Source organism: Etheostoma cragini, chromosome 18 (assembly GCF_013103735.1).
Source record: "Etheostoma cragini isolate CJK2018 chromosome 18, CSU_Ecrag_1.0, whole genome shotgun sequence".
In the NCBI taxonomy this organism is placed as follows: domain Eukaryota; kingdom Metazoa; phylum Chordata; class Actinopteri; order Perciformes; family Percidae; genus Etheostoma; species Etheostoma cragini.
This window is the reverse complement of record NC_048424.1, coordinates 1,226,156-1,241,776: the sequence shown is the minus strand read 5'-3', so window position 1 is coordinate 1,241,776 and position 15,621 is coordinate 1,226,156. Positions and strand designations below refer to the sequence as shown.

The following is a 15,621-nucleotide window of genomic DNA, read 5'->3' as shown; positions in this document are numbered from 1 at the left end:
GACGCTCTACAACGTCCCTGTTAGTGATGGTGTTGCATAGTCTGTCCACCAGAGGACGCTCCACAACGTCCCTGTTAGCAACACCGATTTTTTTTGTTCGAAGGACTTTTTATACATTTTATTTATCAGAACTTTAATATATTTTGATGTTCTGTTGTGACAATAAAACAAATTATTATCATATTATTTTAGTGAGAACTCATAAATACAAATAACTAATGTTAAGGAAATCTGTTTATGTTTTGTAACACGTTTCTGGAAGTAAAAATAAAAATGTGTATATATATATATATATATATATATATATATATATATATATATATATATATATATATATATATATATATATATATATATATGTATATATATATATATCAGATTTTTTAAATACCCAAATATTAGTGTCTGTATCGGCCTAAAAATCCTTTATCGGTCGGGCTGTAGTCAGTTTAGGGGTCCTTGACATGAAAAGCTTAATTAACCACTGCTGTTACTCATCCCTGTTACCTGGCGCGGCTGCGTTCCCACAGCTCGGCACCTTGCAGTACTCCCAGCGAGTTTCAGGATCCGTGGTGTAACACCAGGGCATCCTTTCGTTGTCAGGGTTACGACAGTAGTTGCTATCCAGGCCTCTGACAAACAACAGACAGCAACAATGAATAAACACGACAAACGGCAGGATGCCATAAATCCTGCATTTTTTTATTATTCTTTTTAGGCTAAGGTTTTGTGTTTCAGTGGCTCTTACTTGCAGGGGTAGTTTTCCGGCGAGCGGTTGTGTTTTTGGGGCGTCTGAGACGACCAGCTCTGGCACGTTTTCCCAGATTCCGTCACAGCGATCGTGCCTCGATACGCTTTCCCTTCGCCGGTGGCACAGGTCAGCTCTGGGACGATGGTGGGCGCCTCGGATGCTGAGCACAGAAGATTGGGTGTAGAACTCAAATAAGCGAGTGGTGCATGGCAGTGTTTTACACAATGTCAAAGTACGATGAAACTGATGAATTGATATAACTGTTAAAATAGGAATGACTAAAAAGTTTTATGATGGTGAATAACAAGGGGACGGATCTATGTAGTTGTCTCATTTTAACTCTTGTGTTGTCCTCGGCTCAAATTTGACCCATTTTGAAAAAAAACATTTATCAGAAAGTGTCTTTCAACCGAATTTTCAGGCAAATAATGCTGGTTGTTCCAAACAACACTCTTCACAAGTAAAATAAAGGATCAGCCCACGGCTTTCTTTAAATTTGGATGTTTTATTCAATTTTATAGCCTTCAAAAAACCTATTTATGAAAGACCATTGAACAAAGTTGCTGTTTTCATCTCCGGTCCACCAGGTGGCGCTCTTACCAGGTTCCCAGGGTTTTTACTGAGCTGGGGAAAAAGTCTTCTCTTACTTTGCTTCATGGTGTTGGAATAACTGGCAAAACGTGCTCCATCTAAATGATCTAGTCCCATTAAATGAATTTAAGGCCATGTTAAAATGCCATGTAACTCAAAAATGTACCTGCCACATGTGACCTGTTTCTCTTCCTTTCCTCTATGTGTGATTTTGTCTCTGTTGTATTTCTGTTTATATTGTAACTGGTGTGCTGTCTTGGCCATGTCTCCCTCGAAAAAGAGATTTCAAACTCAAGGGATATCCTACTTAAATAAAGGTAAAATAAAAAAAATAAAAAAATAAAAAGTGACTAAAATTTCCAAAAAAATGTTCAAAAATGGGGGGGTGGGGGAACACAAAAACGTCAAAAGGCGCAGAAAGAAATTGACAAAAACACCAGGGGGAAAAGCAACAAAGGTTTGGAACAAGACGACCAAAACGTTGAAAAAAGGTTTCGATTTTGACCCAGAAAAACAAAAAGTTGCACGGGAAGTTGACGGGAAGAAAACACAAGGGTTAAAAGTCTTTAAGGTGGAGATAGAGCAACCTTTGCACCATTTAAACCCTCTGTGCTGTAATTAAAATGGCTTTCTATGTACCACTAGATACAACTATTACATTTTAATTTTGTGAAAATAATCGTGATTGTCATGGTATTCTCTTTTATTCATCAGGGTGCGGTGCAGCGTCAGTTTGACATTTCGTCGGTCCGGCAGCAGGACGTGCTCACGGGTACCTCGTCGGGTTAAAGGGTGAGTGCACTTATTTATCTAAAGGTGTTAAAAACTGCAGTTCTACTGGGCATGCTGCTTGTAGAAATGGGTTGAGACGTACATTTTGGGTGTTTCCATTGTGAAATATGGCAGAAATAAAGTAAATGTATTGAAATAGGAGGACGTACTGCAGCGGGGAATGGAGCAGAAGTCCCATCGTTTGGAGGCGCTGGTGGTGAAGCACCACGGGCGGGGGTCTCCGTCGGGGTTTCTGCAGTAGTTCTCCTCAAGATACTTCTCTGGAAGTCTAGAGAAAGCATAAATGGATTGGTAAAATACATTGTTAGGACAATAAAAAGCATTTCTTTCATTTACAGAATATTAGGGCCGGGTAAAAAAATCAATACTTCATCGTATCGCGATATCTTCACTGGCAATACTGTATCGATACACAGACGCCAAGTATGGATCTTCTATTATATATTATACATATGTGTTGGTCAGTTTGTCCAATGTTGCAGCAATAACATTGAAGTGAGATCCCCATTGGGGATTAATAAACAGATTAAAATTAAAAATTAAATTAAATTAAACCAGAGAAATGTTTCCTTTTAGATGAAACAGATGTTGATAAGTTTCCTTTTGGGGACGTCCTTTGAAACTGGGAAAAATTAGAAGTTGGAAAAAAAAAAGGTTATAAATTGCAATATGTTTAAAATCGCAATAATGTCACATCGTGGCGTAAGTAAGTCGTGATGATATATCGGGAGGCGTCAGTCCCCCCCACAGAGTATGTATGTTGCTTGTGGTTGATTGACAGCTGGTTGCTGCGGGTGTTCTTACGCGCTGGGGCTGTAGCCGTGGTTGTGAGGTTTCTGGGAGTCCCATCGTTGGCAGGTGAAGCCTTTTTCTGTGGTGGAGATCTTCCCCCTGTAGTCCTCGCCACTGCAGTGTATACACTCCTCTGTGAAGTAAAGCACAGTAGAGCCACAACTAACTATTATTGTCATTGGCGATTAATCTGTTGATTATTTTCTCAATTAATCTATTAGCTTTTGATCAATAAAACGTCAGAAAATTGTGAAAAATGTCAATGAGTGATTCTCTAAAGCCGAAGATGACGTCCTCAAATGATGTTCAGTTTACTGTCACAGAGGGGTGAAGAAATAAAAAATATATACAGTATATTCACATTTGAGAAGCTTGAATCAAAATATTTGTACCTGCATATTACCTGCACAAACACGTCATGCTACCCCTCTTCTATATTGATTTACTGTGGACACTTTAAACGACTGCAGTAAATTTTACATTCTTAATTTGGAAACTCAAATGCAATCATGGCAGTTATGAGAATAGGGAGACATTTATGAAACAGCAATATTTGTTTTGTCTTTACATCATTGATATCACACACAAACACACAAAATAAACAGAGGTTCACCAGTGCAGCTGGAGACCCCGCAGTGCTCCCAGCGGGTGTTGGGGTCGGTGGTGTAACACCAGGGTCCCCCGGCATCTCCATCGGGGTTTCTACAGAAGTTAGACTCCAGGTCTGCTAGAGGATTGGCTTCTGGTGTGAAGCTGCAGCAGAAACATTGAGGGAAAAAAATTGATGAAAAGATATAAAGTAACACGATTGGATATGTAAAGTAACATGAAAATACTTGACTATATACTTGGGCCTGTGCGGGTATTTGGCAGCCCAATTCTGACATTTGGTTCCTGATTTTGTTTTGCTCTTTGTTCCTCTGTAATCTGATCCTACTCCATTTACACACTCCAGGAGGTAGACTAGACAAGACAAAAACACAAAAATCAACACCAGAGGACACTGTCAGCATTCAATAAAATCCGCCTGCTGCTTAAATGAAATGCGTTTTTTTTTTTATTAATCTAGTGTACAATTGTATCAAATGATTCTTGGAATGAATCATTGATCTAATCCCACTAAAGTGATGTTTCATCCCCAAAATCGGAGTCACAGTAGTGTTCGATGGGAGTCACTTCTTCACCGTGTTTGCAGACACAGTCCAAACATCACTGATCATGCAACATAGGCTAAACATTAACCACTGAGTCATAGAGGTTAATCAAAAGTAACAAAAGTAAAAGTATTCATTGTTTTCCTGTTATATCTGGATTTGTTTTTCTGGATAAATATTCCTGCTTCAATAATGTGTATGTTTTATTTTACTTCTGTAGATGTTTAAGGTTGTGCCCATTTTATTATTATTATTTATTGGGGCATTTTTTCCCGTTTATTAGATATTGACAGTGGAGAGACAGGAGAGGTGGGATAGAGATGGGGGAAAGAGCCACAGGTTGGAATCAAACCCCGGGCCACTGCAAAGGAATGAGCCCACATGGGGCGCACGCCCTCACTGGGTGAGCTAGAGGTCGCCGCGGTTGTGCCCATTTTAACTGCTGTATATACTGTCGGGTAGTTTGATCTACAGCAATGCATCATGGTCTATAAGATCATCATATGTTTGCTGTCCTGTGAGAACCACGTATCTCTAAAAAGTCTTCATGGTGTCAGAAAAACAGCTGTTTTCATCTTTGTGAGGATGCATTTACCAGCTGATCCAAGAGGCTTTCCACAGTCTTCATTTAGCTGAAGAAGCTGGAGGACTTTCTCATAAAGGAACACTTCATCCTTCAGTTTATCACAAACATTCAACATCAACACATCTGGAAATACGCGGTTTTCACTGGACAGGATTGGGATGAAAAACTGTCATCTGTAAAGTAACTAAAGCTGTCAGACAGTTGAAGTGGAGTAAAGAGTTTAATATTTCCCTCTGAGGTGGGGCAGAAGTATAACACCTTAAGTAAAAAAAAACTTGAATTTGTACAGGACTCGAGTAAATGTCCTTATTGATGCTCTTGTAGACCATTCAGTGTAAAATATAGACAAAGAGAGGACACAAAGGGGAAATAAAAAAAGACTTTGGGCTACATATATGACTGAAAAGACCAAAGGACTTACCTTCTTTTTCAAACAATGCTGTGCTGCTTCTACGCAGGATATTTTCTGTTTTAGAGTTCGCTGCTGCGGTCCAGCACTCTTGGTCTTTTTCATGGTATATGAAAGACCTGTGAAAACGGCACGTGTCAGGTCAGGATGTAACTGTAACAGCTGTGGTATGAAAGTGTGAACTTACCTGCATGTGAAGGATGTTTCAGCATCACATTTGGTGGCACAGTCCGCCACGGTGTTTGCGGAGTACTGGGTTTTGCGCAGCGAGAGGATCCATGCTCCTTCAGTTTTGGCGTATCCCTCCACCTCAGTGCCACTAACTTAAACCAGAGACAAAACATTGTCAGATATACAGCCTGTATGAGGTCAAACAGCAGTACTCATGATCTTTCATTTTAAAGAGCGATGTATAAAAATTAATTGTTAAAAGATTTATAAATAAAATAAAATGTTCCTTTTGACTACTACCTACAAATATTCAGTAACTAAAGTACGGTAATACAGCAGAGTGTCAAGTATTTAATCAAGTCAAATAATAATTACTTATGCAAAAAAAAAGCATTAAAATAAAAATATAATGTTGTGCAGTGGATATGACGCATGCCGTTGGTGTGGGAGACCCAGGTTCGATTCCCACAACAATACATCGGCCAATGTGTCCCTGAGCAAGGCACTTTACCCCTAGTTGCTCCAGAGATGAGCAACCTCTGACATGTACAGCAATTGTAAGTCATTTTGGATAAAACTGTCAGCTAAACGTGTAAAGTAATGTAAAGTAACAGAAGGTTACATGTGTAACTAGAGCTCTCTGAGTAAAACTATCGCAAACGAGACACACTGTTGCCGTGTAAAAGAAAAACAACTCGATTCATAACAACGATGCGTTATTAGCTGCATGGTCATACTTCCGGTGCGCCAATGTGGGAATGTTTCCGTAGAAACCAGACACCACAACTCATACACGTAAAAAATGTAGAGAGCTATTCCTGCCTGAATAGGTTTAATCAGCATACAAAACATTACCAATATGAAGCATTCATCATGGAGAAGGCCTAGAAACTCATACACATTATATCACTGGAGTGTAAGTGTAAATGTATTCATGTGTTCATCACTTAAGTACATTACTCTGGTAAATGTACTTGGTTACATTCCACCACTGTCAGGCATTAAGTGGTATCTGAGATTTGATGTAAACGGTCAGATTTTAAAAGAATCGGGCAATGTTTAAATTTGTGTCACTCCTTTAGATTATTTTAATCTTGTCTCTGCTTCCCATCTTTTGTTTACATCAAAATCAACAAAATCCGCCTGTTAACACATCCTGGCTTGATTGAAGGATGCAAACATTATTGAAAGGACGTGTTTGATCACCTTGGAGAGGGTTTATCCTGATCAGGTACTTTCACAGTGAAGCAAAGCATTGTCCATCTTACTCTTTTTTTTACATTTTATTTCTTTAAATCATTTTAGAACCATTCATTTATTGAAAAGATCTGTCTTACCGTTGCAGACCAGGGCTCCCAAGAGGAAAGCTACTTTGTACAGGTCCATGGCGAGGCCGTTACACTAGCAGCTCATAGTCGACAAAGTCACCGAGGTACCTCCTGGTATGTGATTGGGCTCCTTCTAGTATTTTAGGAAGATAAACAGGACTGCTGAATTATTAGTCAATCATTGTCCCGACAAGGACGGCAAAAGAGCCAAAGTGCAAAAACGTATATGGGAAATTTTGAAGCACTATATTTTCATCCTCTCAGTTATATGTTAGTTATAGTTGTAAATATTGAATAAATCTACCATCTGTTTATTTCTTACCTTGTTCGGGTTATGAAAATATATCCAGTGGGCTCTGGAGCCAATCTGTTGCTTTTCTTAAGCTGCAACACATTTAAGGGAGCGTGTTCATGAGCTTTGACCTCTATTGATGTCCCGTGTGCTTTGGCATACCAGTTATTTCTCTTAATCACTTCACTGGAATGTGGGTCCATCCTGTGTGGCGTTAAAACTTTCATTATAACATAAGTAAACAGTTGCATGATCTTCAATGATAATGTGCGTGTTAAAATATTATAACGGTATACAGACTTGATTCTCATTCTGTTGATAAATACTATGCACTCAAGATCAATATGTGTGGTTAATCTTCAGCTAAAAGGGGACCAATGCCCTTATCCGCAAACATGTCATTACAAAACAACCTTATTTAGACAGTTCAGTGTTTCAGTAACTACTCTTCAACTCTGGAAAGTTCTGCCTCCGGACGGCCATTTTACTTCAAGGTCCTAACTGAGTTTTCTGTTCAATAAGCTGCCTAAGGAGGCTATTTGATGTGCCTAAGGAGGCTATTTGATGTGCCTAAGGAGGCTATTTGATGTGCCTAAGGAGGCTATTTGATGTGCCTAAGGAGGCTATTTGATGTGCCTAAGGAGGCTATTTGATGTCTCTGCACAACTTTTTCTGCAATACTTTTTATTTTAGTAACTTAGTACTAGATTTTTGCTGATAATCATTTATCTGCTTACTTATTTTATTTTTAATTGCTAGGCATTAACATGTAACTGAGTATATCTGCTTTTTGGTATTCCTATTACTACTCAAGAAAAGGAGTATACTGTATATACTGTGTATATGTGTGTACATATATATAAATATATATATATATATATATATATATAAACTGTATGTATGTATATATAAACTCTGTGTATATATACATATATATACACACACGGAGTTGATGTGTGTATATATATATATATAGTTTTTTCTTGCCCAGACTGGAAGGTGAAGGGGTTTGCAGCTTAGTCCTAATTGGCACATTTGCACACACACAAAAAACCTTAGAAGGGCACTCGGACAGAGCAGACATGTGTGATGTGTCGATCAGCTGTCAGGCTGCACGGCCCATGCTGGGCTGTTTCTTACTTCAACAACTATAAAAAAACAAACTACAGTGCTCTCAATCTGAACAAATGACAACCCATGTAATACCGCATCATGGCCAGCAGAGGGTGCTGTGGGTGACCGACCCCTCATTGTTTCTGCACGTGAAAGGAAAGTGAGGACAAATGGATGAACGGCTGAAGTCGGTTATGTTGTGTCAAGGATGGGAAGTATAATAGAGCCATTGATGGTAATATTCACAAAAACAATCAGCGGTTCAGTGTTGGTTTATGATTTTTGCTCAATAGGCCACAGTCCTGAATGGTTATCACACAGCATGATGACATGGGATGGGTCAGATGGTTCAAGGGACTCCACCGCTACAATTTTAAATGTTATTATTGTGAAAGTTGTCAATGTTTTATCCTCACATTTGTTCTCCCTTTGTCAACGTGCAACTACTAAAATTCCATCCATTCAAAGTGTGCACAAAAAGAAGACAAAAAAACAAACGTGTGTGTGTGTGATTTGTAGCTTGACATTGGATTATTTTATTTAAACCAGGAGCAGGGACAGTACAGCGTGACTGGTACCAACACATCTCATACACTTGGCTCTTTGCTTAGCTTGATTAGAACTAGAAACTATAGTTTTTTATGTTATAAAGGTAAATTTTACCCCAAAACCAAGGTCAAAGGAGACCAAACCTGGTCGAATGCATTTTTGGCACACTGTATATCTGTGAGAGACATAGTCAAGCTAGTGTTAAAACATGGTATTATGGAAGTCTGCAGTATGTGTGTGCAAATTAACTATATTAGCTTGAATCTGTGCCCCTACTCTGTTAGAAATTGTTCTGCAAATACAGATTTATTAATTAATTTAATTTATTTAATTTATACTCTTTATATTACACATTCCACACAGGCCTGCAATACACACACATGTTCAGGTCCTTTACATGCACTAACAGAGAGATGTCAGAGTGGGGGGGGGGGGGCTGCGACTGCTGAACAGGCGCCCTGAGCGGTTGGGGGTTCGGTGCCTTGCTCAGCAGCCTGGCGGTGCCCAGGAGGTGAACTGGCATCTCTCCAGCTACCAGTCCACATTATGTTCTCCGGTCCTGCCACCCCTCATTTAGCTCAAAAGGGTCTTCAAGCTCTTTTACTGAATGCAAAATCCTTTAAAAATACTTTTAATGGACTCCTCAGTAACATTTTAAAGTAATAATTTTTACTTCTTCCAAACACATTCCTTGATGTTCTTACTTTCAGCGTTAATGACACATCTAAGTCAACGCTGAAATAGACACTTAGATGTGTCTAATGACACATCTAAGTGTTCCTGAGAGACTCTGTGTGTTGGCTCTGTTCTACGTTCCTGAAGGTCAGTCTGCTCCGTAATGGGGGACCACAACAATACTTCACACAGGAGGTGTTCCTCTGTGGCGTGTCCTCGATCAATATCCCAACGTCACACCGTCACACTGCGATTCACAGATGTTCCTCTCTCCTTAAGAAGGAGAGAACGGCTCTCGGCAGCTGCATCACTCACGACTACATGCCATTTTTCTTTGTGCAATCAAAAAAAAAAATCCTTAATTCATGTACATACATGTAGCCGGCTGTTCTGAACTACCTTGTAATTGAACTATGAGTGTTTCTCTTCTATTTAAAAAAACAAAAAAACTCTTTTAAACTTTATTTATTTAACTTGTTAATTGTGTTGCCATTTTATCCAAAATTCCCTTGAAAAACCCATTTTGATTCACCGAAAGAAACAGAACCTCAACATTAGCTCCGTGTATTATTAGTTGTAGTTATGCAGACTGCAGATTGACAGGATGAACTGGTGACAACTTATAAATGATGTACTCATGTTAAGTTTTATTCATCAGAGGATTAAAAAACATATTTGCTTTCCCATTTCTGTCCTCCACTTTTGCAGAGATGGAAAAGAAGAAGTAAAAAAAAAATCTGTCAATAAATCAATCAAAGCGATTTATGTTGGAAAAACAAGTAAATAATAGCTGTTGAAGGCTAAAGAACCCAGAGTGGAATGAAACCTTTGAATTAAAAAAGAAGTGGGTCAATAACAGAAAATTGGTTAAAAACAAGGCCACCAATTGTCCTCTGAAGTCCAATCAGTCTTAGCTGCAATTGAAATAAAAATTTGTCAGATCTCAAGACAACTCTCTGTCACAATTTCTTAAGATAACTTGAGTTCATGATATATCGTATATATTGTTTTGGGTCTAACATGCAATAAACAAATCAGAGCATCCTCTTCCATTCCCTTTTGTACCTTGCACATTGCTATTATGGTGGCGGATATGCACTGTAACATTTGTATGTATAATCTTTTGCATTTTCATATGCTGCTGCGTGTCCGTGTGTGTGTGTGTGTGTGTGTGTGTTTGTGTGTGTAACAAGCATAGTTGTACTGTGCACGAGCCTAGGCACATTCTACTAATGTGCTGTTGCAATAACTGACATGCTGCGTTATTGACTTTAGAGTTTTTTGTTGGTTGATGGCAGGATCACTTCTCGCTGCCTCAAGATAACGATACGCCAGTTATTCACCTGAACACACCTCCCTGTAAGTCCAGCAAACCCAGAATGCACCTGAACACACCTCCCTGTAAGACCAGCACGCCCAGAATGCACCTGAACACACCTCCCTGTAAGATCAGCACGCCCAGAATGCACCTGAACACACCTCCCTGTAAGACAAGAAAACCCAGAATGCACCTGAACACACCTCCCTGTTAACCAGCACGCCCATGGGAGCAAAGATGGGTGCTGGTGTTTTGCTATTTAAAGGCCGGTTTTGTCTCTCACTGTATCTGATGTTTTTTTTTTTTTTTGGGGACAAGCCACAAGAAAAAGAACGTCAAAATCAACAAATGTGAGTACCTGAGTGTCAGAACTTTACATTGTCCTGTATAGTGACTCATTTCAGAAAAAGAAGACATTAAAACACTTGTGAATAAACATGCTTAAATTCACATGTTACATGTGAGACTGAAGTTTATTTGAACAAATAAAATAAAATAATAAAATAATCAAACCAGATATAATCACACCAGATGATAAACACACTGAACAACATTTTAAATGCTACACTAGGGCACAGCTGTGCAATAAGCATGCTGTCTGATCAGCATCTTGACGTGCCACACCTGTGAGGTGGATGGATTATCTCGGCAAAGGAGAAGTGCTCACTAACACACATTTAGACAGATTAGTGAACAATGTTTGAATTTTTGAGAAATATGCCTTTTGTGTACGTAAAGTACAGAAAAAATCTTAGATCTTTGAGTTAATCGACCTAGCTCGATCAAATCAACTTGAATAGCTTAGTTGTGATATTAATGAATATCATCATCTCTTAGACAACACATGAGCATCATACTGAAATGACTACGTAAAATGACGCCACTGGAGTCATGCAATCATTGTTAAAACACTATCATTTTCAAACATGTTGGACACATGATCCGCATGTGTGGGTTTTAAGTTTCTCCCAGATATGTCTGTTGTTTTGGACTGTTATCAATCTGACATATTTATAACTTAATCTGCTTTGGTTTTACTTATTTTGCACGTTTTTTTTTTGTGTGATGCCCATGTGTCGGGAAAGTGGTGATGATATTCATAAATCTTTATGTATCTTCACATGCTTGTGTATTCTTTAGTTTCAGTGTGAATGGCCATGTAATCACTTTGAGCATTTCTTGTGATCAAAGACCAGATCAAACCCCAGAAACATGTCATGGTCATTTTGTATTATGGACATGAAAAACCTCATTTATTTCTCCTGCAGAATGTCAGCTCTTTGTGTGTTTTCAATTACAGACTCATTGGACAGAAGGTCCCAACAGATGGATGCAGAATGATGGTGCATTAGAGCCGACTGGTAAATTGTGCAACTCGTTCAAATAAAAAACATTGTTCCATAAATTGAATGCATTTCTCCTTTGATTTAAAGCATTGCTTAAATGACTTGCCCTTGACTGGACCATTGTGCAGCACTGTGGTTTTGAAGGATGTGTGATTAAACACATGCCTCTAAAACTACACACAGTACATGTATTTTATCCTCTGTGTACACATGGATTTTGACAACTGTTGCACAAGGATGTGAAAAATAGAGTGAAACTGTGCTTTCAACCCTTCACATCCTTCAACTGGTTCTCCTCTTCGTTGCTTTGTCTGCTGGAAAAAACAGTGAAATGAATAATTGAAAATGCTAAGCAGGTTAGCGTCGTTGTGTCACACTTTATTTAGAGAGACACTCCTTTGAGCCTCTTGACTGGGAAGGAACATATTTTCACTTAAGGTGAGTGCTTGTTATAGAAAGCTTTTTGTTCACCTTCATCCGTGTTTTGGACTTCATGTCAGAGAAAAAAGAGACAGACTTACATTAAAAAGGGAGCAGATCAGTTTAAAGTAAGGTTTTAGGTAAGGAAGGTTCATTTTAATACCACCTTTCAACAGTGCTTTATATAAGACAGAAATACATTAAGAAAAGAAATAAAAGAAACCAAAGTAATATTAAAAGACGTTAGAAGTTGAATACAAATTTCAGTGCAGCTACAGTTGGTGCAACATTATAAAATGCAGACAACATAACCCACTTTTTAAGCTCTCAGAAGCTACAACAGATCATTGAGTTCAAGTTTTTTTAGGGTTTCTACGTCTTTCCCTGATAAATGCTATGTAAAAAAAAAAAATTCTGCATTTTCATGTATAGTTTTGACTCTTGGGACAGTAGGCAGATGCAGTCAAATAGTCTTAAATTGAAATGATCCGAAAGTATCTAAGTGGCGCCCTTGATAAGAACTGGTCAAGTTCTGTTAAGGAAAAGTGGCTCAATGCTCCCTTTCTTGTCTCCTTTAGCATAGGTCACACTGGATTGTCCTTTAACAAAGGACAGGAGATAAAGCCGTCCAGATGGACAAGTTTTTAGGAAACTATTTGACCACGGCCCTCGTCATCAGAAAGGTCTGAAATGTAAAAAAAGGGCTTTATAAACCAACGGTAGCATTTTTTTCCTGACACACGAAGTCAGTACAAATGTTTAAGAACCAGAATGATATACTCTGCTCTGCTGGTCTTAGCGAGGACTACAACAGCACTGCTATGAATAAGATGCAGCTGTTGTGTGCATAAGCATGGTAAGAAATGTTGTTTCCCATAATCTGCATTAGTAGGACGTGGGATCATGTACTGTAGATGTTAAACAAAAGAGGCCCAAGGATGGAGCTTTGGGGAACTCCACTTCCTTTTCAGATGTGTAAATAGCAATCAACTATGTTAAATGCAGCACAGTGATGTAAGAATACCTAGACTGAAACATTTCCAGTGTATGTGGTCTTGCTTCATGTCTTCTGTTGTTTCAGGAAGAACACAAAACATCTCCCTATAGACAAGCACATAGATACCGTGCTGAACAAATATGCACACATGCACACACAGAGTCCAGTGTACAGAGTCCAGCTGTCTCTGTCCCTGCCATTGCTGTAAGAGAATACCCCCAGCCAGCTCTGTAACCCACTCCATCAATCTCTCTCTGTTTGACAGAAACTATGCCCACCTGTTCTCCCACAGTCCACACGCAGACACTCAGAGGCTAAAGCTCAACGCACTACTTCTGGCTTCAGGTTTGGGTTGATGGAGACAGAGTGTGGTCACTGTATTGTGTTTACCTACATGGTAAAACCCTGTCCAAATGTCTTCAGGGATTAAAACATTGACTCCAGAGTTTATTTAATGATTTAAGATGCTGTCTTTCTCTGTAGGCTACTGTTGACCAGTGTTTCTCAAATATGAGTACCCCAAGGGGTACTTGGCAGTACTGCTTCTGCTTTTAATTAAAAAAATAAACAACAGCATTATCCCTAACACAAATATACTCAAACAAAATTAATGGATGTAGTTGATTTAGTTTTTTAACAATTTAAATGTTGCATGTTTTTCAGTTACAAGGTTGTAAATCGGATAATGTGGTTTTAATCTGTTTTGTATCTCTTTTATTTGTCCCCTTTTTCTTTGATGGGGTTACTTGGCTGAAGAAATCTTTCAAAACGTTTATTTCAAAAGGCCTTTTAAATAGTTATTGTTTTAATTTTAGTTTTATGGTGTTTTATTATTGCTTGTAAATTGGTATTGTACTCTGGAAACTGTTTTTAACTCCCTATTAATTGTAGCCCTTTGAGATTTCCTTGTGAAATGTAAAGGGCATTATAAATAAAATGTATTATTATTATTATTAAAAGGGGTACATTACTGAAAAGGTTTGAGTAGACTGTACCTAAATGGAGCACTACTTTAGACATTTTTCCTAAATTGGGAGGACAGTATATTACTTCCTTCTACTACTTCACTATTCTGGAGGACAATATGGTACCTTTACCACTCTACATTTTACATCTGTAGGCACTAGTTAGATTTACAGGAAGATTATAATTAAGGTAAAAACACTAAGAATGAATTTATATCCTAAGAATTTCTTTAAGATAGTTGTTAAGAGGTAGAAATATTTCTTCTGCAAATATAAATTAAAAGACATGTCTACAATTATCACAAATACTTGTCTTAGAAACTCTTAATGAGCATGTGATCTCTGAACCCATCAGCTGTGGATGATTGGGGTACACTCCCGCGGTAATGTAGACAAAGTGAATATGATGATTCATCAGCTTAAAATTGCATGAAGTAATTTATGTCTTGTGCCACTAAAGACAAAAAAGCATTTATACGTGCAGCACTTGTTTCTAGGGTTACCTTCCTGTCCCTGAGACATGAACCTCCAGTCTAAAACCCAGATTAGTGCACCTGAAACATCTAGCGTTTCCACAGCTTTCATTTCTTTAAAAATTAGTTTTTTTAATTCCTAACTCAAACATTCCTGGCAGATTGTGGGATTTGCAGGATTTCAAGCGACAGCCCTCTGATCTCTAACCTTTAGGCTACTGCTGCCCACGCCCTTCACACAAAAGAGAGATCAAATCCTTTAAAACTCTTTATTTTACTGAACTTTTTTTCCTTTTCTTCTTCTCGTGGCCAAAGATCACCTGTCCAACCAGATCTACCTGTGTTCACACCTCGCCAATCACTCTTTGTCCCCCCTTTTCCCCTCTCCTTCCTCTTTCTACCTGTTTGGTTCTTAGCTCCAACAAGAACACACACACACACACACACACACACACACACCCTGAGGCCCCATGGTAGTGCTTGCTAATGCTTTGGGGACTCAGGCAGGAAATGGTGTGTTGGTGGGGGAGGAGAGTTATGGAGGTAGGGGGTTCAAGGTGGGTTTCTTCTCAGGTTACCTGTCCAGGTAAGTCTGTGTTTGTTTAGTGTTACCTCCCAGTAGTCCGGAGGTCCACGCTGAGACATCGAGAGCTCTCTGTTCAAGTGTGTGCGGGATTTTATTGTGTGAGGCACTGTTGACGTTTGAAAGAGGTGATACTTAATCCGACTATTGTGGGACACTATAGATTCTCTCTCTCTCTCTCTCTCTCTCTCTCTCTCTCTCTCTCTCTCACTCTCTCACTCACTCACTCACTCATTTACTCACTCACTGACTCACTCACTCACACAGCAGCAGTGTGCCTTGTATCTGATGTATACTTTCAGCTGAAGATAACCTG

General features: G+C 38.8%; 1 protein-coding gene and 1 long non-coding RNA gene across 3 annotated transcripts in view; one reads left to right on the top strand and one right to left on the bottom strand.

Moving 5' to 3' along the window:
• The window catches only part of plg (plasminogen), a 13,802-nt gene extending 6,887 nt beyond the window's left edge, over positions 1 to 6,915 (bottom strand). The window contains exons 1-10 of one of the 2 annotated variants that reach the window (XM_034899690.1): positions 6,897 to 6,915; positions 6,584 to 6,707; positions 5,263 to 5,398; positions 5,088 to 5,194; positions 3,775 to 3,889; positions 3,540 to 3,679; positions 2,939 to 3,059; positions 2,284 to 2,402; positions 749 to 911; positions 508 to 632 (exon numbers count right to left, since the gene is read on the bottom strand). In XM_034899690.1, the coding sequence (XP_034755581.1) occupies positions 508 to 632; positions 749 to 911; positions 2,284 to 2,402; positions 2,939 to 3,059; positions 3,540 to 3,679; positions 3,775 to 3,889; positions 5,088 to 5,194; positions 5,263 to 5,398; positions 6,584 to 6,632 (1,075 nt within the window). In that variant the 5' untranslated portion in view covers positions 6,633 to 6,707; positions 6,897 to 6,915. Of the gene's footprint in view, positions 1 to 507; positions 633 to 748; positions 912 to 2,283; positions 2,403 to 2,938; positions 3,060 to 3,539; positions 3,680 to 3,774; positions 3,890 to 5,087; positions 5,195 to 5,262; positions 5,399 to 6,583; positions 6,732 to 6,896 lie in introns of those variants that run through there. The other variant, XM_034899689.1, reaches the window with a different exon arrangement.
• Positions 1 to 9,029, top strand: part of LOC117961213 — a 17,882-nt gene extending 8,853 nt beyond the window's left edge. Inside the window, exon 3 of the long non-coding RNA XR_004660347.1 lies at positions 9,019 to 9,029. This is a non-coding gene — a long non-coding RNA (uncharacterized LOC117961213). The remainder of the gene's footprint in view (positions 1 to 9,018) is intronic.
• The last annotated feature ends 6,592 nt before the right edge of the window (positions 9,030 to 15,621 follow it).